Raw genomic sequence first — 24,900 nt, forward strand, 5'->3', positions numbered from 1 at the left:
AATACACATTAGATTCCATATGTACAGATGTAGCAGTTTAACTTGATATATAATGTGTTATCATAATTTAATTGGCAGAGTTTGTTTATCCCTCTAATTGCTTTACAATGGGTTTGTTGTGTCGGGATAAGAGGGCAATAGCCAGAGGCATAACTTGAAGCTCCCAGGCCCCAATGCAAAACCTGTAACAGGGCCCCCAACTATAATGCTGTATTCATAGTACTAGGCTCCCTATATGGAGAAGAGAGGCCTTATGGGCCCCCTAAGTCTCCTGGACCTGGATGCTACCACATCATCTATAGTTAAGCCAGTGACAATAGCTTTTTAATAGCTTATGGAAAGATAACTTGTTGCAGAAAGTGATCACACACAAGTTAAACTTTACTACATCGGCATAAAGACCCCACCACATTAAATTTGGGGTGTAACTTTTGAACCAAGCAATGTGATTCAGCGAGCTTCCACCTATTTTTAGTTTTCCGCCATGATGGGTGATGTGCACTCAAGTTTCTGTGGCTGAACTACACAGCATAAATACCTAGTTAGGTTCACAATTGACCCTACTAAATGAATTAAGTTTATTAATAGAGATGAGCGAACACCAAAATGTTCGGGTGTTCGTTATTCGTAACGAACTTCCCGTGATGCTCGAGGGTTCGTTTCGAACAACGAACCCCATTGAAGTCAATGGGCGACCAGAACATTTTTGTATTTCGCCGATGCTCGCTAAGGTTTTCATGTGTGAAAATCTGGGCAATTCAGGAAAGTGATGGGAATGACACAGTGACGGATAGGGCAGGCGAGGGGCTACATGTTGGGCTGCATCTCAAGTTCCCAGGTCCCACTATTAAGCCACAATACCGGCAAGAGTGGGCCCCCCCCCTCCCAACAACTTTTACTTCTGAAAAGCCCTCATTAGCATGGCATACCTTTGCTAAGCACCACACTACCTCCAACAAAGCACAATCACTGCCTGCATGACACTCCACTGACACTTCTCCTGGGTTACATGCTGCCCAAACGGCCCCCCTCCCCCCCACAGCGCACACCAAAGTGTCCCTGCGCAGCCTTCAGCTGCCCTCATGCCACACCACGCTCATGTCTATTTAGAATTGCGTCTGCCATGACGAGGGACCGCAGGCACACACTGCAGAGGTTGGCACGGCTAGGCAGCGACCCTCTTTAAAAGTGGCGGAGCGATAGCCCACAATGCTGTACAGAAGCAATGATAAATAGAATCCTGTGCCACCGCCATCAGGAGCTGCACACGTGGGCATAGCAATGGGGAACCTATGTGCCACACACTATTCATTCTGTCAAGGTGTCTGCATGCCCCAGTCAGACCGGGCTTTTTAATTCATAGACACAGGCAGGTACAACTCCCTATTGTGAAGTCCCTGTCGACCCACAGCATGGGTGGCTCCCTGGAACCCACCGGCGGTACACAGAAATATCCCATTGCATTGCCCAACACAGCTGAGGTAGTAATGTCGTGCTTAATGCAGGTGGGCTTCGGCCCACACTGCATGCCCCAGTCTGACTGGGGTTCTTTATAAGTGTACAGATGTAGTAAAAACTCCGTGTGCACCTACAGCATGGGTGGGTGCCAGGAAGCCACCGGCGGTACATAGAAATATCCCATTGCATTGCCCAACACAGCTGAGGTAGTAATGTTGTGCTTAACCCTTTCCAATCCAATTTGTATATGGTTTTCCTAGGGGGCTTACTCTTTTTCTGCTGTTATACAACGGCGCTATATGCTGGCTAAAGCCAGTACTGCATGAGCTGACACGTAGGATAGGCTCCGACAGCAGAGAGGCTGGCAATATACAGTAAGAGAACCCCGACGGACGTCTACCAACAACGGAGCTGTACAGCCTTAAACCCTAATGTCTTCACAGGTCACACAGTGGACTGGAAAGGGTTAATGCAGGTGGGTTTCGGCCCACACTGCATGCCCCAGTCAGACTGGGGTTCTTTACAAGTGGACACATGTAGGTTTAACTCCCTGTGGACCCACTGCCTGGGTGGGTGCCAGGAAGCCACCGGCGGTACATAGAAATATCCCATTGCATTGCCCAACACAGCTGAGGTAGTAATGTCGTGCGTAATACAGGTGGGCTTCGGCCCACACTGCATGCCCCAGTCAGACGGGTTCTTTAGAAGTGTACAGAAGTATTAAAAACTCAGTGTGCACCTACAGCATGGGTGGCTCCCTGGAACCCACCGGCGGTACACAAAAATATCCCATTGCATTGCCCAACACAGCTGAGGTAACGTCAGCTGTAATGCAGGTGGGCTAAAAATTAATTTGATTACACTGTAGGCGAGGGCCCACAAAAATTGCTGTATCAACAGTACTAATGTACATCCCAAAAATTGGCCATGGCCAGCCAAGAGGGCAGGTGAAACCCATTAATCGCTTTGGTTAATGTGGCTTAAGTGGTAACTAGGCCTGGAGGCAGCCCAGTGTAACGAAAAATTGGTTCAAGTTAAAGTTCCAATGCTTTTAAGCGCATTGAAACTTATAAAAATTGTTCAGAAAAATTATTTGAGTGAGCCTTGTGGCCCTAAGAAAAATTGCCCGTTCAGCGTGATTACGTGAGGTTTCACGAGGAGGAACAGGAGGAGGAGGAGGAGGAATATTAGACACAGATTGATGAAGCACAAATGTCCCCGTTTTGGATGGTGAGAGAGAACGTAGCTTCCATCCGCGGGTGCAGCCTACGTATTGCTTACGTATCGCTGCTGTCCGCTGGTGGAGAACAGAAGTCTGGCGAAATCCAGCCTTTGTTCATCTTGATGAGTGTTAGCCTGTCGGCACTGTCGGTTGACAAGCGGCTACGCTTATCGGTGATGATTCCCCCAGCCGCACTAAACACCCTCTCCGACAACACGCTAGCCGCAGGACAAGCAAGCACCTCAAGGGCATACAGGGCTAGTTCAGGCCACGTGTCCAGCTTCGACACCCAGTAGTTGTAGGGGGCAGAGGCGTCACCAAGGATGGTCGTGCGATCCGCTACGTACTCCCTCACCATCCTTTTGCAGTGCTCCCGCCGACTCAGCCGTGACTGGGGAGCGGTGACACAGTCTTGGTGGGGAGCCATAAAGCTGGCCAGGCCCTTAAAGACTGTTGCACTGCCTGGGATGTACATGCTGCTCGATCTACGCACATCCCCTGCAACATGGCCCTCGGAACTGCGCCTTCTGCCACTAGCGCTGTCGGCTGGGAATTTTACCATCAGCTTGTCCGCAAGGGTCCTGTGGTATAGCAACACTCTCGAACCCCTTTCCTCTTCGGGAATCAGAGTGGGCAGGTTCTCCTTATACCGTGGATCGAGCAGTGTGTACACCCAGTAATCCGTAGTGGCCAGAATGCGTGCAACGCGAGGGTCACGAGAAAGGCATCCTAACATGAAGTCAGCCATGTGTGCCAGGGTACCTGTACGCAACACATGGCTGTCTTCACTAGGAAGATCACTTTCAGGATCCTCCTCCTCCTCCTCCTCCTCAGGCCATACACGCTGAAAGGATGACAGGCAATCAGCCGGTGTACCGTCAGCAGCGGGCCAAGCTGTCTCTTCCCCCTCCTCCTCATCCTCCTCATGCTCCTCCTCCTCCTCCTGTACGCGCTGAGAAATAGACAGGAGGGTGCCCTGACTATCCAGCGGCATACTGTCTTCCCCCGCCCCCGTTTCCGAGCGCAAAGCAGCTGCCTTTATGGTTTGCAGGGAATTTCTCAAGATGCATAGCAGAGGAATGGTGACGCTAATGATTGTAGCATCGCCGCTCACCACCTGGGTAGACTCCTCAAAATTACCAAGGACATGGCAGATGTCTGCCAACCAGGCCCACTCTTCTGAAAGGAATTGAGGAGGCTGACTCCCACTGCGCCGCCCATGTTGGAGTTGGTATTCGACTATAGCTCTACGCTGTTCATAGAGCCTGGCCAACATGTGGAGCGTAGAGTTCCACCGTGTGGGCACGTCGCACAGCAGTCGGTGCACTGGCAGCTTAAAGTGATGTTGCAGGGTGCGCAGGGTGGCAGCGTCCGTGTGGGACTTGCGGAAATGTGCGCAGAGCCGGCGCGCCTTTACGAGCAGGTCTGACAAGCGTGGGTAGCTTTTCAGAAACCGCTGAACCACCAAATTAAAGACGTGGGCCAGGCATGGCACGTGCGTGAGGCTGCCGAGCTGCAGAGCCGCCACCAGGTTACGGCCGTTGTCACACACGACCATGCCCGGTTGGAGGCTCAGCGGCGCAAGCCAGCGGTCGGTCTGCTGTGTCAGACCCTGCAGCAGTTCGTGGGCCGTGTGCCTCTTATCGCCTAAGCTGAGTAGTTTCAGCACGGCCTGCTGACGCTTGCCCACCGCTGTGCTGCCACACCGCGCGACACCGACTGCTGGCGACATGCTGCTGCTAACACATCTTGATTGTGAGACAGAGGAGGAGGAGGAGGAGGAGGGTGCTTTAGTGGAGGAAGCATACACCTCCGCAGATACCACCACCGAGCTGGGGCCCGCAATTCTGGGGGTGGGTAGGACGTGAGCGGTCCCAGGCTCTGACTCTGTCCCAGCCTCCACTAAATTCACCCAATGTGCCGTCAGGGAGATGTAGTGGCCCTGCCCGCCTGTGCTTGTCCACGTGTCCGTAGTTAAGTGGACCGTGGCAGTAACCGCGTTGGTGAGGGCGCGCACAATGTTGCGGGAGACGTGGTCGTGCAGGGCTGGGACGGCACATCGGGAAAAGTAGTGGCGACTGGGAACTGAGTAGCGCGGGGCCGCCGCCTCCATGATACTTTTGAAGGACTCCGTTTCCACAACCCTATACGGCAGCATCTCAAGGCTGATGAATTTTGCGATGCGGACGGTTAACGTTTGAGCGTGCGGGTGCGTGGCGGCGTACTTGCGCTTGCGCTCGAACACTTGCGCAAGCGACGGCTGAACGGTGCGCTGAACTACACTGCTGGATGGGGCCGAGGACAGCGGAGATGAGGGTGTGGGTGCAGGCCATGAGGCGGTAGTGCCTGTGTCCTGAGAGGGGGGTTGCATCTCAGTGGCAGGTTGGGGCACAGGGGGAGAGGCAGGGGTGCAAACCGGAGGCGGTGAACGGCCTTTGTCCCACCTTGCGGGGTGCTTGGCCATCATATGTCTGCGCATGGTGGTGGTGGTGAGGCTGTTGGTGTTGGCTCCCCGGCTGAGCTTTGCGCGACAAAGGTTGCACACCACTGTTCGTCGGTCGTCAGGCGTCTCTGTGAAAAACTGCCAGACCTTAGAGCACCTCGGCCTCCGCAGGGTGGCATGGCGCGAGGGGGCGCTTTGGGAAACACTTGGTGGATTATTCGGTCTGGCCCTGCCTCTACCCCTGGCCACTGCACTGCCTCTTGCAACCTGCCCTGCTGATGCCCTTGACTCCCCCTCTGAAGACCTGTCCTCCTGAGTAAGCGTTGCACACCAGGTGGGGTCAGTCACCTCATCGTCCTGCTGCTCTTCCTCCGAATCCTCTGTGCGCTGCTCCCTGGGACTTACTGCCCTTACTACTACCTCACTGCAAGACAACTGTGTCTGATCGTCATCGTCCTCCTCACCCACAGAAAGTTGTTGAGACAGTTGGCGGAAGTCCCCAGCCTCTTCCCCCGGACCCCGGGAACTTTCGAATGGTTGGGCATCAGTGACGATAAACTCCTCTGGTGGGAGAGGAACCGCTGCTGCCCAATCTAAGCAGGGGCCCGAGAACAGTTCCTGGGAGTGTTCCCGCTCCTGAGCAGGTGTCATTGTAGTGGAGCGAGGAGGCTGGGAGGAAGGAGGAGCAGCAGACAGAGGATTCGGATTGGCAGCAGTGGACGGCGCAGAACTGCGGGTAGACGATAGGTTGCTCGAAGCACTTTCTGCCATCCAGGACAGGACCTGCTCACACTGCTCATTTTCTAATAACCGTCTCCCGCGTGGACCCATTAATTGGGCGATGAATGTGGGGACGCCAGAAACGTGCCTCTCTCCTAATCGCGCAGCAGTCGGCTGCGACACACCTGGATCAGGAGCTTGGCCTGTGCCCACACCCTGACTTGGCCCTCCGCGTCCTCGGCCGCGTCCACGTCCTCTAGGCCTACCCCTACCCCTCAGCATGCTGTATTACCAGTGATTTGATTTCACAGGCAGGAAATAAATTGGCGCAAGACTGCAGGCCAAATATAATTTTTGCCCTTTTTGGAAAACGAAAGGCCCCACTGCCTCTAGTGAATGAATTATCTAAGTTTAATAACTGTGCTGTGTCCCTGCTTATGTGTCACAGAACGTGAGGGTAGCAGAGTTATTATAACTCTTGGAGAGCAGGTATTTTTTTTCCCAATTAAGGAAAGCAAATGGCGAACCCAGCAGTAAAGCGTAGCTGGCTGCGTATGATTTAGCAATGTTTTTCACGCAGCTCACACGTGTCCACAGGCGTTAGGACGGACAGAGGCTGGACAAATAGATTTGTTTTCAGTTTTTTCCCACCAACAGGCAGCACTGCGTATATTCTATGAACCTGAGAAGTTTAATAACTGTGCTGTGTCCCTGCTTATGTGTCACAGAACGTGAGGGTAGCAGAGTTATTATAACTCTTGGAGAGCAGGTATTTTTTTTCCCAATTAAGGAAAGCAAATGGCGAACCCAGCAGTAAAGCGTAGCTGGCTGCGTATGATTTAGCAATGTTTTTCACGCAGCTCACACGTCTCCACAGGCGTAAGGACGGACACAGGCTGGACAAATAGATTTCTTTTCAGTTTTTTCCCACCAACAGGCAGCACTGCGTATATTCAATGAACCTGAGAAGTTTAATAACTGTGCTGTGTCCCTGCTTATGTGTCACAGAACGTGAGGGTAGCAGAGTTATTATAACTCTTGGAGAGCAGGTATTTTTTTTCCCAATTAAGGAAAGCAAATGGCGAACCCAGCAGTAAAGCGTAGCTGGCTGCGTATGATTTAGCAATGTTTTTCACGCAGCTCACACGTGTCCACAGGCGTTAGGACGGACAGAGGCTGGACAAATAGATTTGTTTTCAGTTTTTTCCCACCAACAGGCAGCACTGCGTATATTCTATGAACCTGAGAAGTTTAATAACTGTGCTGTGTCCCTGCTTATGTGTCACAGAACGTGAGGGTAGCAGAGTTATTATAACTCTTGGAGAGCAGGTATTTTTTTTCCCAATTAAGGAAAGCAAATGGCGAACCCAGCAGTAAAGCGTAGCTGGCTGCGTATGATTTAGCAATGTTTTTCACGCAGCTCACACGTCTCCACAGGCGTAAGGACGGACACAGGCTGGACAAATAGATTTCTTTTCAGTTTTTTCCCACCAACAGGCAGCACTGCGTATATTCAATGAACCTGAGAAGTTTAATAACTGTGCTGTGTCCCTGCTTATGTGTCACAGAACGTGAGGGTAGCAGAGTTATTATAACTCTTGGAGAGCAGGTATTTTTTTTCCCAATTAAGGAAAGCAAATGGCGAACCCAGCAGTAAAGCGTAGCTGGCTGCGTATGATTTAGCAATGTTTTTCACGCAGCTCACACGTCTCCACAGGCGTAAGGACGGACACAGGCTGGACAAATAGATTTCTTTTCAGTTTTTTCCCACCAACAGGCAGCACTGCGTATATTCAATGAACCTGAGAAGTTTAATAACTGTGCTGTGTCCCTGCTTATGTGTCACAGAACGTGAGGGTAGCAGAGTTATTATAACTCTTGGAGAGCAGGTATTTTTTTTCCCAATTAAGGAAAGCAAATGGCGAACCCAGCAGTAAAGCGTAGCTGGCTGCGTATGATTTAGCAATGTTTTTCACGCAGCTCACACGTGTCCACCGCCCGTAAGGACGGACAGAGGCTGGACAAATAGATTTGTTTTCAGTTTTTTCCCACCAACAGGCAGCACTGCGTATATTCTATGAATAATAACTGTGTTGTGGCCCTGCCTATACAATTCTTTCCCTGCAGTATCAATGGAGGGTGGAATGCTCTGCAGAGGCGATTTTGAGAAGCCCAAAAAAAATGCAGCACAGCCAACAGCAGCCTGGACAGTACTGCACACGGATAAATATGGCCCTAGAAAGGACCGTTGAGGTTCTTGAAGGCTACACTCACTCCTAACACTCTCCCTGCCTATGCAGCACTTCTGTCCCTAATGCCAGGTGCAACGGTCTGCAGAGGCGATTTTGAGAAAAAAAAAATCCCACTGCTAACAGCAGCCAACACACAGCTATCAGTGGCCCTAATAAGGACCTTTGGGGGGTCTTGAAGCCTACACTAACTACCAATTCTTTCCCTACAGCAGCTCCGGTATAAACAGCACTGTCCCTCATCTAACTCACACCGCATCTGAGGCGAGCCGCGGGAGGGGCCGACTTTTATATTAGGCGAACACCTGATCTCGCCAGCCACTCACAGCAGGGGGGTGGTATAGGGCTTAAACGTTGCAGGGGGAAGTTGTAATGCCTTCCCTGTCTTTCAATTGGCCAGAAAAGCGCGCTAACGTCTCAGGGAAGGAAGTGAAAGTAACCAGAACACCGCATGGTGTTCGTCACGAATAACGAACATCCCGAACACCCTAATATTCGCACGAATATCAAGCTCGGACGAACGCGTTCGCTCATCTCTATTTATTAAGTTTTTAGTTTGCATAACTATACTATGTTCAATGTTTTGTAGATAGCAAATATGCCACATTTCCTAAGGGAAGAGAAAATAAGGTGCATGGTAGAGTACAAAAGTGAAGATGATAATAATAATTTGGTACTGTGCTTGTAAACCAGCACAGTATCAAATTATTAGGCTGATTCTTAAATTCCAGGTAGTTTCTTAGATAGAAGGCTGTCAGTTTTTCTGTGCAAGTTTGCAAGCTTAGACATTTTATTGTGGTTATAAAGATATAAGTAGGGTTGATTTGGTGTAATCAGTATATAAGATGTTGAATATTTAGTTTTAAGATTTTAGACTAAGTGCAATGCCTAAAAAAGTTTTACAAGATGTAATGTATTCAACAGTTGAGACTGTTGTTAATTAGAATCTCTTAAATGTTAAAAAAATATAAGATTACATCAAGCTGGCATTCCTTTTTCTGCAAAACCTCAAAAATCACAATTTACTTAATTTCAGACTAGAATCATCATTTACAAGACTGGGGATTTACTTGGCCCCAAAAAATGAGTTGCCCCACAAAAAGCAGAAATAGAAAAGTGAGCCAAGGGTTAAAGGGGTATTCTGTGACTTTTAAAATACTTCCTATTGATGACTGTCAGGTCATCAATAGGTGAGTGACAGGAACCCACCGCTTTGATCCCTAACAATCAGTTGATTCCTAGGGCTACGATACCAATCTGGGCCATTGTGCTATGGTCAGCACTTTCTGCTTTCTATGCTGACCACAGTGACAGCCATTCAAGAAATCAGCTGATCGGCAGGGATCCAAACATTGGGTCTTGGTCATCAATAGAAAAAAAATGTAAAAGATATGGAATATTCCTTTAAGCCTTACTGTATTACAGTTTATAACTGCTTCTTTTTTCTACTTTTATCATAACCGGAAGCTTTACATTATGATAATGTATACATGAACTGTGATATGAACAAGGTCAGATTTCCCAATACGCACAGGGCATACATATCTATAGATTTAATAAAGATCCAGCACCTCCATGAATAAAACCATAACTTTATTTCATCAATTTAACCCCTTAGGCCTCCTTCCCACGAACGGATTTACGCCGCGTAATTCGCGGCGAAAATCCGCTGCATTGCCCGCTGCTATTAGGTTCTATTGAACCTAATACCGTGTTTCCCCGATAATAAGACATCCCCGATTGTAAGACGTATCGGGGGTTTCAGGGGGGTCGGCCAATGTAAGCCGTACCCCGAAAGTAAGACATATGTCTTACTTTCGGGGACACACGGGGGTATTGCCGCCTCCCTCTCATCTAGCTGCGCGCCGCCTCCTGCCCACGTCCGCACCGTCCCCCTCTCCATACGTCGCCGCGTCTGCCACCTCCCTCTGATCTTAATGAGCGCCGCCTCCTGCCCACTTCCGCGCCGCCCCCCCTCCATACGTCACCGCGTCTGCCGCCTTTGGCCGCCTGCAGACGAGCGGGTCGGATCCGGCAGCGAGAATTCTCGCCGCGCGATCCGACCCGAGCACCTGCAGGGACGAGCGCGTACTCACCCGCGCCTGGCGGCCCCGGCTCTTTCATGTGCCGGCTGCCGCGCAGCCGGCGCATGCGCAGACCGGAGCCGGCGGCCGGGTGAGTGTGTGCCCCACAGAAAATTAGGACATGCCGCGGTTTGTTTGCCGCACGAGATTTCGCGCGGCCAAACCGCGGCCGTCTGCATAGGAGTGCGTATTGTAATGCACTCCTATGCAAACTTTCAGCGGCGGAAATCCCGCGGGAAATCCCGCGGCGGGATTTCCGCTCGTGTGCAGGCGGCCTTAGTCTGATCCAAATGAGCGCCGCCTCCTGCCCACTTCCGTGCCGCCCCCCTCTCCATACGTCACCGCGCCGTCCCCTGCACTTGTCACTGCCGCCTCCTGCTTAAAATACGGTAAAGTAAGACATACCCCGAAAGTAAGACATAGTGGGGCTTTTGGGGATAAAAAGAAAGTAAGACACTGTCTTACTTTCGGGGAAACACGGTAGCACAATGCTCACGATGCGGAATTCCGCACCGTGAAATCTCCCGTCCTTACCCGCGGCATGCTCTATTTGCCGCGGGTGTACGCGCTGACGGCTTCCATTGCAGTCAATGGAAGCCGTCCGTTCACACTATCTCCCGCTGTAACACAGCGGAAGATAGCGTGAAAACGCTTTCCCGCCTACCGCCGCCATCTTCACGCTATCTTCCGCTGGTAAGTATGGGGTCTCTGGGGGGCGCCGTGATGGGCTTCGCCGCGGAATATTCCACGGCGGAGCCCGTCACGCTCGTGTGAAGCCGGCCTATGTGACGGAGCTTTTTTGCTTTTTTCCATTTTTGTTTTTTCCTACTCCCTTTTAAAAAATCGTAGCTCCTTAATTTATCCATCGATGTCGCTGTATGTGGGCTTGTTTTTTGCGAGACGAGTTGTATTTTTCAATGGCACTATTTATTGTACCATATAATTTACTGAAAAACTTTTTAAAAATTCTTAGCGGAGAGAAATGGAAAAAAAACGACATTCCACCATCTTTCGGTGCGTCCTGTTTCTACAGCACACAAATTGCAACAAAAACGACTGGATATTTTTATTCTATGGGTCGGTACGATTGCTAGGATACCAAACTTGTATAGTATTTTTTTTTCTGTAGTACTTTTATTTATTTTTTTAAAATATTTAATTTTTTTCAATTATTTTCTGCGGTCATTTTGTGCGCGCAATACCTTTTTTATTTTTTCGTCGACGTAGTTGAGCAAGGGCTCATTTTTTGCGGGATGTCCTGTAGTTTCCGATAGTATCAATTTGAAATACATACGACTTTTTGATCGCTTTTTGTTGCGTTTTTTCTGGGAGACAGGGTAACTAAAAAAGTGTATTTCTGGCGTTCTTTATTTTTTTTTTTTTGACGACGTTCACTGTGCAGGAAAAATAATGCACTACTTTGATAGATCGGACTTTTACGGACGCGGCGATATCAAATACATATTTTTATTTTATGATTTTGATTTTTTAATAATGGATATGGCAAAAGGGGGGTGATTTAAACTTTTATAACTTTTTTTTTTTTAACAATTAAAAAAACTTTATTGATTATTTTTTTTACATTACTTTGAAGTCCCCCTGGGGGACTTTAACATGGGGTGCTTTGATCGCTCCTGCAGTATGACGTAATGCTATAGCATTACGTCATACTGCTTTTTTACAGGCAGTCTTTCAAGCCACCCTGTGTGGATGGCTTGATAGGCAGTCTGCTCAGGCAGCCCTGGGGCCATTCATTAGGCCCCCGGCTGCCATGACACCTGCACGGCTCCCCCGATCTCACCGCGAGAATTGACAGCGGCATTTAAAGGGTTAATAGCCGCGAACGGCCGAGCGCAGCTATTGCCCGCGGGTGTCAGCTGTAATAAACAGCTGATGCACGCGCTGTATGGAGGGAGATAGCGCCGCTACCTCCCTCGATACACATCCTGCAACAGCAGGACGTAGTTTTACGATAGGGCTGTCACTAAGGGGTTAAAAACATGCTTAAATACACAAAGTCCACTTTGTACTCTTACGCATTTCAAGCAGTAAACCTGCTTCATTGATTATTCCTTCAAGACCAATTCAATAGCAACCTCAGCATTCCCCTAACAGACATTAAACCATGATATTTAAAATTAAAAAATCAATATCCGGTATCACTTACAATTTCATACACTCATAGTTTTAGCCAACAAGAACAGCTTTATCATATATTTCCTGCTGCAGCAGATAAAAGAACTCATGATCATGCATATATAATCATCCTGTAATTAATTCAAACATCTATGATTATACTGCATACATCTGTACAATAATATGAGGAAACCTTTCCTTGTTGAGCGGTACGGTAGTCTTAGCCAACTTTATAATTATCTATATATCCTTTGAAATTACATTTTTTTACGTAATCCATCTAAAAAGTATCTGCAAAAATTGATTACTACGTTTGGAAGTTCATAATAATGCTCATTGCTAGATGTATGATCTGGTAAATACACTAGGGATTAGATATACCAAAAATAAAAGAGAACGTGTACTCATAAAATAACATTGTTTAAATCGAGTTTTGAACATATTTTTAATTTTTGATGTTTTTTTCTTTACCTTGTCACTTTGTATACTTTTCTTTTCTAAATTCTGATATCTGCAGCTTTTACTCTGCCTGCAAATCTTAATAAGAGGCTGTCACTTCCTGTTCTTTAGAGAACAGCTCACCTTCCTGCACAATAATCTCTGAACATGTCACAGAACGTAGTTAGAACACTCTTCCATAGAAGTCAATGAGTCCCCTCCAGTTCACTGTTTCTAGGGTCCATAAGGCTGCTGTACAGAACAGGAAGCCTCAGAATTTTGTTATGCTTAATCTCCAAAATGAAAAGTGTGAGATATTAGATTTTTTTTTTAATATACATAGTGACATTGTAAATTAAAAAAGGAAAAATATAGGTTTAAGTGAAACAATATGCCCTTTTCTGATGACACAGACCATTTAAACTCTATAAAGCCATTCAGTAGCTGAGTGCACCAAAAGAGTTATAAGGACACATGATGAGAACATTGTTCTTCCTCTTTACAAGTCACTGGTCGGAACACACATGGAATATTGTGGACAGTTTTGAGGACCAGTACTCAAGAGGGACATATCAAAGCTTGAGTGGGTCAAAAGGCGGTAACTAAAGTAATAAATGCAATGGCCAGATTCTAATACCCAGAGAAGTTTTCAAAATTGAGGTTATTTAGTTTAGAAAAAAAAACAGCTGAGGATGACATAATAATTAATATGAAAAAATAAATCACGTGACAATAGGAAGATCTCTCCCACAATCTATTTATATCAAGACTGTAACAAGGGGGCATCCTATGCGTCTAGAGGAAAGAAGGTTTCTACACCAACATAGAAGGGGGTTCTTTACTGTAAGAGCAGTGAGACTATGGAACTCTCCGTGTCTAGAGGAAAGAAGGTTTCTACACCAACATAGAAGGGGGTTCTTTACTGTAAGAGCAGTGAGACTATGGAACTCTCCGTGTCTAGAGGAAAGAAGGTTTCTACACCAACATAGAAGGGGATTCTTTACTGTAAGAGCAGTGAGACTATGGAGCTCTCTGCATCTAGAGGAAAGAAAGTTTCTTCATCAACATAGAAGGGGATTCTTTACAGTAAGAGCAGTGAGACTATGGAACTCCCTGCCTGAGAATAGTGATGGTGAACTCACTAAAAGTGTTCAAAAGGGGCCTGGACGACTTTCTTGAGCGACTACATGGTATAGTCACTGATTACTTCAGAAGGGTTGTTGTTTCAGGGATTATTCTGATTGCCAGATTTGAAGTTGGTTAGGATTTTTTTTCCCCTAAAATTAGAAAAATTGATTTCTACCTCATTAGGATTTTTTTGCATTCTCTGGATCAACACTATAAGATAAAAGGCTTAACTGGATGGATATATGTTTTTTTCAGCCGTACATACGTACAGACTGTGCCCTAGGCCCAAGGGCATGTACTAATGATTTCACGGTGCCAGCATGACAATGTTATTCAATATGTTGCTCAGCTGATCGACCAGCTAAATGACAAATGAATGTGGTGGTGCTGTCAGTGACCATTTGGTCAGGTTGCCCAATTGACTGACAACATATGGTAGTTTAGATTCTCTGATTAGCATAAAACACAGCTCACCATTTCCTTTCACCTATCTAATTGTAAACTATGTAAATGAAGAAAGTAATGTAAACAGTAATGGAAAACAGTACTCACACCTCCTTGCAGACTCCTGTGTGAGCTCCAGTCTGTAAATGGACAAGCGATTTACTCCACCACACATGTTGCTTTTTTCTCCTTTGCACTCCATGTTACATTCTGAATCACTGACATTTAAGGCTTTAATTTTGTGACCACAGTAACATTCAGCACCAAATTCAAGCCCAGCATACATGTAACCCCTGCAAGAAAACAATGTGTATAGGAATAAATAATTATAGAAAACAAACACACACAATCCAAAATCTTGTAGGGAATTTCCTACTTTATATTACTACATTATCCAAAATCCAAAGTACACAGGATCTACGTTCTAATTTATTTTCAGCACATATGATGTTAGATAAATCAGTCTGCAGAATTGAAAAGGTTTTCCAGGACTAAGATACTGATGACCCATCCTCATAGGTTTGCCGTTCAGGACACCTGCCAATCAGTTGTCTAAAGTGGCCGTGGTGCACGGGTAAGTGTAGTGACCCAGAGTTAGGATCCTTCTAGCACTTGTGGTCTGTTTGTCTTTATGTGAAAGTTAGTCTATGTTGCTGTCTCAACCTTGATGAAGTCTGCCTGTTTTTCCTCCTAACCTGCTGTGGGTGACGTGATTGGTGTTTTAGGGGTTAGGGAAGAAGTAAGAAGAGGAAGAGAGTGAGAGCATAGGATGTAATCGGTGGAGGAGGTGGTGTGCGCTGAGGTCAGTGGGGCTGAGGCTCCTGCCAGGGCTTGGCCTCAGTCTGGTCTCACATGCCAGGAGACTTATCCCCTCCAAGGACAGGAGCTCAGGGGATGCAACCTGGGAGAGAAGTTGGAGTATGGTTGTTGCACACTCCCCCACTGAACTGCATTGTCAAGGGAGGAACAAATCCACTGCAGCTAGCACAGGGTACTGGAAAATAGGAGGCAGGAGAAAGAACATTTGAGAATTTTCTCTAAGACAGGAGTGACTCCCCCAAGAGAGTGTCCATCAGATAACTATGACTGAGGATGTGTGCGCCTTGGGGACAAAAGAACTCTCTGTTTTCAAGTGTGTCGGAAAGGTGTGCAAGGGAAGAATGTGTGTCGAGAAACGTGGTACTTAATTTGTTCAAGAGCACTTGTTTCTCATTGAAAGCAAAAGCACTTATTTTGTACTGGAAAATCAAGAGTTGAAACATGAGTAAAAGAAAACCACGTGCCTCCGGTTTTGAAATACATTGTGGTTGTAGACTCATTTATTTACTGCAAGTGACTTGTCCCTCATCTAGGGACACTGGCATCACGAAGACAATCTAGAACTAATCTTCGGTAGTAAGGACTGTTATAACTTATCCTCCTGCAAGCGGCTGAGCTGGGCTGAACTTAGGCTCTCAGGAGAGGAGATGGTAGTGCCCCCATGAACAATCGTCATCTTGTACCCCGCTGTTTTCCCGGCTGAAGGCCTGGCTCTTGGTTGCTGCAGTAAGTCACACAGCCACTTCACTGCATACCATGCTCAGTGTTGTACATTGTATAGTTGCTGTGCCTGTTATAGCAGATTAATCTATTCACTTGAATGGGACTGTGCTGCTCTTAGCCCATGTGCCTGATGAATGTGAAATCACGAGCCATAGCCTCTTTAATCAGCTTAATGAGGTGGATCCCGAGCAGCAGACCCCACCGATGTCATATTGATGACCTATCCTAAGTTCAGGTTTGTGCAGTAACCAGTTCGGTTCTGCACAAACCTGGACTGAGCTTTTAGCAAATATCTACCCAAAACAGGGTTCTACTGGTTTGGTTTGCTCAACGCTTGTTCTGAACACTGGAGTATAACAGTATAAGAGTCATAAAAACAATCTGCTTCTTGTACACTAGTTTTACGGGTTGTGATGAACTTTCGCTTCAGTTCGAACTAATTTGGACCAAGCAAAAATTTTTGGAAAAGTTTTGCAAGCTGGCTGAACAGAAGTTTTCAAAAGTTAGCTTATTGCTAATCCTAAGGATAAGTCATCAATATCTTACTCCTGGTAAACCCTTTTAACTGATTTAATCAAGGATCAAAGAAAAAAAAACTGTGCAAATATCTGAAGACTTTTAAAGACATTGTACAAAGTAACTAGCCATATGATCTGATAGGACACGTTTAGCAAAGAGAAAAACACCCTCCAGCTTTAGTTAAAACTGGGAGCCATGTCCATTTTGAAAAATGAGCCCTTATATACCTCTCCTGCCAAGTTCCTATCAGGGAATCCCAGCAGCATGATGCAACACAAGAAGCATGTCTCTGGCGAGCCCATAATTAAAATGAAAACAGGGCAACCCCTTTAAGCAGCACAAGCACCTATTTCCATGATCATACAAATGGGCTGTTTTACAGACTATTCATACAGTAATGGTATTGATATATTAATAAATCATGAAATAGTTTCATTCTAGATTTCTATTAATTTCTGACTCCATCATTGTAATAAAATCAGAAATATGGAAATAGCAATTCTCACAGGCCATTTGTGTGATTCTATTTCTGTACACTTAATTCTCTCTTCTGGGTCAGACTTTTATTTCCTGATGTTTGTGGCCAATTCATTTATAGCTCATGTGTCTGCTATTATAGTACAGATTCACCTGTAACAATTCCCTATTCAAGAATGAAAAGAAATCATTCTGTACCTACACTATATTTAAGTCATGTGAATCACAGCGGCTTGGTGCACCGGAACCCAGAAATTGTGTAATTTTTTTCCTTCTTTTTAATTGACACCTTAGACAGATGCACATTATAATCAAGTATGGAATCTTTTTCTTTAGAGTTTAGTATTTTCATTAGAGTTGATCAAACCTTTGAAAAGAATTGCCAAATTTCGGTTCAGTGTGAATTAGTTTGAACCGAACCTTCACCAATAATAATGATTCCAGCCAGAGGATGCCAGTGTCTCTGCATTTCCTGTGGCTCAGTAGTCAGCTCTGTTGTCTTGCAGTCCTAGGTCCTAGGATAATATCGCCAGCTGATTTGCTTGGGAAAATGAGAATTGTCCCATGTAAAAGGGCATAAAAGAAGTTGGGGGCGCAAAAGATAAGCTTTTACACTTGGGCCCATGAGCCTTTAGCTAAGCTCCTGGCTGCAAGGCAACAGTGCTAAATACTGTGCTACAGAAGAAGAGGAGGCACCACAACTTGTGGGTTCGGCCGGGACGAACAGTCTAAGGTTCGCATTCACTCCAAACCAAATTTTTAGCAAAATTCGGCCAACAACAGGGTTCAACTGTTTTGATTTGCTCAACACTAATTCTCATGTAAATGATAAACTGCTGAGCACATATGCTATTATTTCTACTAAAAAATACTATGTTTAACCTACCCAAAGCATATAAGGATAAATTTAGTTGGTTTTAATAAAAATAAACAAATTCATAATCATAGCATATATTCACTCGCCTGAGGAAAAGATTTAGTTTGCTGCAATTAAACTTGCTATTACCTTTCCGGTACCCAACATCTGGGGCATATATCCTGCCACCCTCACCTTCACTGATATTTAGAGGAAGCTTCCACAAGATCTGTAGCTCTGCACACAGGTAGACCGGTACATATGGTATGTCCTTTGTTTCTGATCTTACAGAGAAGCTCTTTCCATAGGAGCTCAGCGGGGTTGAAAGCTATTAATTATGTCAGCCAGTCCATTAGAGATAGTACTCTGGCTTCCTGCTTCTTCGTAAAATAATTTAGTGTAGCTTAGAAGTATGCTTCACATCCTTATCCTGCTGTATGATGAAATCTGCATCAATCAAACACTGGCCAGAGGGGATGATATGACATTGTAGAATATAGCAGTAACCTTTCTGGTTCCCTTTTCCTTGTCTTCTAACTTCATTTTCTATCTTATTGGCACCAAATCACGCTCATACTATTATATTTCATCTACTATGCTTTGTAGAAGTCATTAAGCCCTCCTCGAGCATCAAGCACCTTAAAGCCATCAACAGTGCCGTGACTTCTGGGTTCTCAGATAGTTCCAGGGTGATGTCAGCATGGCAACCCAGATCATGTGATGAACCGGGCAGCACATGTATGCTGTCATTCAGCGCTGGACACCAAGTGAATAACATTTTCCTCCGGTGCCAGTGCTGATAGGCTGGCTGGGTTGTCTGTTACCTCAATCAGTTGTATCAGTTTTAGGTTTATGGTATATAAGTACCATAAAAGTACGCTGGTTATACTGTTTCTACGCTGGCCACTTTCTGTACTAGGAGGTTTGCTATTAAAATACCCAGTTATTATGGCAGTTAGTTATTAGGGTTTAATTAGTTTGTTATGTCTGTTGTTGTCAGTTAGGTTCTGAGTTTTAGGGTTCAGTGCAATTGTCGGCAGTTAGTCTCGGACTGGTCTCCAACCTCTCTTCTGCAGTGGGATCTCCTTTTTTGAGGTGAGTGCTTTGTTTGAAGGACTGACCGAGTTCAGGTGGATATGGCAAATTGGTCTGTAAAGTTCTCCATACATTATCCTGATATCCTTCTCTAGTACTGGTTCAATCCTGTCTATTTCTCTGTGACTTGTCACCTCCAATTGTGCAAAATAAACATGACACTGAGATTCTTGAGCACAACGCATACGTAAAAAAGCACACATGAGAATAACCTAATTGGCTATAATGAGTCAGTGTGCTATTCATGAAATATGCGAACAGCACATGAATGGGAAAAGGGGTCGTCTGTATATGTCGACTCATTCATGCCTAATATTTACACTGTTAGTGGCATGTGCTAGGAGACTACCAACCCAAGGCCTTAAAGGTGCCTCTTTTTTAGACCGCTCATTCTGTTGCACTATTTCTTGAAATATCTTGAACAACTGTCCAACTAGTACTTCTACTATTTTTTTTAAATCTTCGTTACATCCAGTTTAACCTCAACATAGGAATCTTCACAGACACTAAATGGCATGAAATAGCCTTCATTTTTAGATAATAACAATAGGACAATGTATGGGCCCAACCATGGGCTCACAGTGGCTGTTTTGTGTTGGAAATTTTTGAATGTAAAATTGAACAATTGAAATACCAATGCGTAAGTTAAAAATGGCCTAATACTGTAATAGTCATTCCATTAGTAACATTTTGAATTATTTAATGGTTCCTTCATTTAAGTAAGAAGGTGTTAACTATTTCCAAACCTTTATGTGCCAGGGCACATCCTAAATCCTGTAGAGATTTGTATTCAATAACAATTCAGAATTCTATTCCTTTCAGGACTTTGAGTGATAATTGGAATTTGTATTTTGTATGTGTATACAGTTATAATGTAACCTTCTTTATGTAAGAATGTTAGTCTGTAATAACCAGCATGCAGTTGTATTTTTTTTAAAGAGGTTGTACCAGAATATCAAGTTATTCACAGGATAACTTGCCGATCGTTGGGGGTCTCTCTGCTGAAACCCCTGCTGATCTTAAGTTCGGGGATTCTGTGTCTCCCATCCTCCTCACTGTGGAGTGACTGCACCACCCACAGTGAGGAGGAGACTGAATGGAGTGCTGGCCACACATGTGCACAAGCGCTCCATTCACTTTCATTTGGACTGCCGAGTACCCGAGCACTCACCCTCTTGGTTATTTCCATCACTCCCAATGAAATGAATGGAGTGCTGACCGCACATGCTTGACCCGTGCTTCATTCAGAGTGATGGCACTGTGGGGGGGTGTGGGGGGGGGGGGGAAACAACCCCTGCAGTGACAGGAGAGCAGGAGTAGGAGTTCTGCTCTCCAGATTGGCCGCGGTCTCAGCAGTGTCACCCCCACTACTCAGCAAGTTATCTCCTATCCTATGGATAGGGATTAACTTGGTATTCTGGTACAACCTATTTAATATATCAAACATGATAAATGAGACTAGTAGACTTGAATATAATTGCAAATTACAATTAATTGTTCAGTACATTCAATCAGACACACAAATGTGTGTTTGAAAGTAAGAAATCTGCTACAACACCTCACAGCAAATAGTGTATATACCGAAAGGAACTGGGGTAATTGGATTTCCACAATAGTTAAATGTGTCATTAAATCTATGACTAATCTGAAACCTTGTGGGAGTCAGAATGGCCAATTACTATGTGTCCTATAACTACAAATTGCCCCAAGAAATTCCCCACGAGTCCCAGTCGCAGCTGAGTCACAGCTGAGCTATCCATATAAAAATGGCCGAGTGTTTTCCAGGGCCAGCTATATATCCATATTGTCAGGGGAAAAAAAAAACATGTCTATTAAACTGCCAAGTATTGCTGCTGTTTGCCAGTATCCTGTCAGAAATGTATCTCTTATTTTATGAAACATTTTTATTACTTCTTCTTTAACAATTTAAGATCCCCTATACAGCATGTTCTCTAGTATTTGATTAAGTCTTATGGAGGATTCTGCTTAGTATAAATGCTGAATAAATCTTATAGTTCAACACAGGGAATTAAATCATAAAGTAAGGATCAGGTTTTGGCAGGAGAAAAGAATTTGTTGATGTGCACAAACTAGTAAAGCTCTATTCATTCAGCAATCACCACCCTACCGTTCAGCACAGTTGTCCTGGCAACGGAACACTGTCATCTTTTTGTAGTCAAAAAAGGACACTCCACGAAGTGCTCTCTGCCGTGTGTCATCCATGTAGCATCCAATATACTTTGCTGCAAAACAACAGAAACGCAACATGTTAAAGAAGAATCCATGTAATATATTACTTCAAAGATCTATTTGAATAGTGATCACAGCTTGGCTTAGAAATGGCTTAGTAGAATATTGGTCAAGTTCTGGTATTGTCTCAAGTCATTCATGTAGGTTTAGGACCATATTTTCTACAGTCCTATGGGATGCAGTTACTATGTAGGGTAATGGGCCACTTGCATGCATATTCACCATAAGGCCTACTGCCCACGGGCGGATATTTGCTGTGGAATCCATGGCGGGTTCCACACCACGGATCCGCAGCAAATAGCACCCATAGCATGCTATGGGAAATCGATTCTCCCTCTACGCTTGCGGAAAACTAATTATGGTTTCCGCAAGCGGAGAAAAAATCTCAGCATGCACCATTTTAACGTGGACGGCTTCCATTGAAGTCAATGGAAGCTGTTTGATCCACGGCCTTTTTGCAATGAACATTTCAATGCCGCGGGGGAAAAAAAATTAAAGACTTTAAAGCGCATGTGCGACGGTGAGCTGCCGGGTCCATCCACAGTACAGATTACTCGACGACAGACCAGGTACATGCGGACGCCGCTGCTGGCAGAGCCGGATTCCGTTGCGGGATTCCGCATGTGGAATCCGGCTCTGAAGTGTAGGTGGCCGAAACTGGCCCTTCCATTGTAGCATATTTTTCCTTTCTGCTTTAAATTCTGATTTTATGAAGGTTTTCGAAGCATAACAGAATAATAGGCACATGTTGTGTTATATGAGTCAAATAGAAGCCTATTTCAATAAACAATATACAAATAGAAAGGTGAATAAGTAGGTCAAATTTAATCAACCATACCTGTAAATATCATAAAGAGATGAGGCAAGTATAGTACAAAATGTTAGACCGCTCTCACACGACTGGATAGGAATTGCCGATTTCGCGAGAATTTGATCCACGGTAATATGCAGATCAATCAAAAGCATTGGATTACACAATTCGCTCACATAAGTAGGTCGGAATTGTGTAATCCACTTGTGGAAAATAAAACACAGCATGTTCTATTTTACCACGGATGTCTGTAGCATAGAGCCCATTGTTCTCTATGGTCGCTGATATATACACAGCCCATCCGCATTTACATCGACAGTGCGGGAAATATAAACAAACACAAAAAGTGTGCTACACATGACCACCTGCATGAATATGCGGTCAGGTGCAATACAATTACATGGTCGTACGCAGGGTCAAGACCTCACGGCTGGATCCGTAGTGAGGCGCCTGTAGCGGATTCCGCATACAGCCGTGTGAGCCTGGCCTTAAAGTATAGAAGTGATAACGTAAAAAAAACATGATTCCAGAAATAAGGTGCAAAAACCATTAGTATGGAACTAAACAAAAAATTATAAGGTGCATAATGTCTAATTATAAAGAAGGAACAGTAATATTGGTATTATACAGTTAAACTACCTTTACACTGGTCGATTGTCAGCTGATAATCACTGGAAACAGTGAATTCGGACAATTCTCACCTTACATTCACACAGCCGCTGACAGGGCACTGAGAGAGAAATCGTTGACTTGTTGGAGTCTCTTATTTTTTTAGCTTGGCTAAAAAACAAGCCAATGTTATTCCATCTTAACAGGCAGTCATTTATCTATTAATGACTGTTTGTTTGAAATGAATGGAGGTGGGCAGCTGGAAGCAATCGCCAGCCGCTGCACCTCCATTCTCTAAACAACTATCGCTACTGTGTGAAAGCCCAAGAGTGATAGTCTGTGGGACCGCTGTCGGGCAACTATGCGCCCAACAGTTGTCCCATGTAAAGGGGTCTTAAGGAAGAGATTTCTTCTAGACCCTGGAGATACAATTTCACACACTACATCAATCGATGTTGGTGATCTCTCAGTCAATTTGACTCTTTTCTTTAGTGCACTGACTGAAGGAAAAAGTAAAACTGAATGAACAAGCACCAACTTCCACATTGCGGGAACAAGGAGCCTGATTAATCTAAAAAGCACATTCCTGGATACCTCGTCCCCTGTCCTATAAGCACTATTACTTAGTTTATTGTGCTTATAGGATAGGACTAGAGATGAGCGAATATACTCGTTTCGAGTAATTACTCGATCGAGCACCGCAAATACTTCCGTACTCGGGTGAAAAGATTCGGGGGGCGCCGGGGGGAGGCGTGGCGGAGCGGGGGGTAGCAGCGGGGAACAGGGGGGAGCCCTCTCTCTCTCCCTCTCCCCCCCACTCCCTGCTGCAACCCCCCACTCACCCATGGCGCCCCCTGAATCTTTTCGCCCGAGTACGGAAGTACTCGAAAATCGCGGCGCTCGGGCGAAAAAGGGGCATGGCCGAGTAGGTTTTCGCTCATCTCTAGATAGGACACATTCCCTTTAAAACTTTAGTGCCTCAAATTTGAAACTAGGCGTAGGTATCATCTTTATGAACTGGATTGTCTGGCAGAAGAGGAATGACTTCCCTAATGCTTCCTAAAAGTAGAGTGGGTATAGAGGTTGCAATTTCCTCAACAGAACTGATCTTAGCCTGAAGAACTGATATTTTAGTGTGGAGTACTGCAACTTCAGAGCGCCATGAAGTCTCTAGGCATTGGACAAGTGATTCCAGGTCAGCTTTATATGGGAGTAGGTACATTAGAAGCAGTTTATGTCTGCTTAGTCAGTGGACAACAATTGTACAAATGTCAAAATGGTGAACTCTGGATACAGTGGATTTAGTTTGAGTTACACTATCCTGGATTTTGAGGAAAACAACCAAGTCCTACATATTTCCAAGTGTGCCTGATACAGAAAGGGGGCCAGAGGAGCCAACTGCCATGTTTGAGCAGTGTTCCACATGAGTGAGGCTAAGGGACCAGAGCAGCAATCCGCCACCCCAATATGGAGCAGTTAGAATGCTAGAATGCAAGGAGACTGTACAGTACATAAAGAATGATCAGCATCCAAGTGTGGTTGCAAATTTAATAAACAATATTATTTTTTACAGATGCTAAGTTTCAGCTGAATATGGCTTTGTTCAAGTCTAAAAAACACTGGACACATGGGAAACTAAATACATAGTCATGACACCATCAAATCTCAACACATGATGAGAAAGTGGTAGTGTATAGTCAGTTAGTGAGTTTGAGCGTCAACTATATGCCTATATTCACATTTGCACATCTTCCTTTTTAAAACCGAAGCTACAACACAGTGCTGGATCAGTTGTACAACACATGCAAATAAATACTGACATACCCCATTGAGCTATAATGGGGTCTGTTGCAGTTCTGTTGAGTTTTTCATAGTTTTGACGGCAAGAATAGAACTGCTTAATGCTCTGTTCTTGCCATCAAAAGTGATGTGACCCTTGAAAAGCTGTTGTTAACATAGTCTATTCCACTTAAATGTCATTAGGCAAATTTCTCAATAAAGGATGATTGTGCAAGCTATCCACTCTACATAGGAAGAGTATGTAGAATAAAAATAAAGCAACTTTGCAAATTTTGTTAATCACTACAATGTTGTGTTCTAAGCATACGTATGTGTTTCCAAGGTTACAGACTACAAACAAATCCTTTGTAGTCTGATCCTACAGTTATACTCCCTTTTATCTGCTACTTCTTGCTATCCTACCAAATTGTGTTAATGCGGCATGCTACATATATTGGGGCATATTTACTAACACTTATTTATTGTTCTTTGTTTTTGTGACTATGCCATATTCCTCAAGAATGTGAATACCTATTGAACGATGTACTGTTGCTATAGTATCTGGTATTTTTTACTTCCACCTCTTTGAGTGATAACTTGGCAAAAATCTTGATTTGCATATCATGTCCCCTTTATATAA

The 24,900-nt window shown here is 44.9% G+C and overlaps 1 protein-coding gene across 1 annotated transcript in view; it reads right to left on the minus strand.

The window, feature by feature from the left end:
- The window catches only part of WSCD2 (WSC domain containing 2), a 197,106-nt gene that overhangs the window by 101,249 nt on the left and 70,957 nt on the right, over window positions 1–24,900 (minus strand). The window contains exons 2-3 of the mRNA XM_066601918.1: window positions 20,940–21,054; window positions 14,431–14,615 (exon numbers count right to left, since the gene is read on the minus strand). Of these exons, the coding sequence (XP_066458015.1) occupies window positions 14,431–14,615; window positions 20,940–21,054 (300 nt within the window). The remainder of the gene's footprint in view (window positions 1–14,430; window positions 14,616–20,939; window positions 21,055–24,900) is intronic.

This window comes from Eleutherodactylus coqui, chromosome 5, assembly GCF_035609145.1.
Source record: "Eleutherodactylus coqui strain aEleCoq1 chromosome 5, aEleCoq1.hap1, whole genome shotgun sequence".
Classification (NCBI taxonomy): Eukaryota; Metazoa; Chordata; class Amphibia; order Anura; family Eleutherodactylidae; genus Eleutherodactylus; species Eleutherodactylus coqui.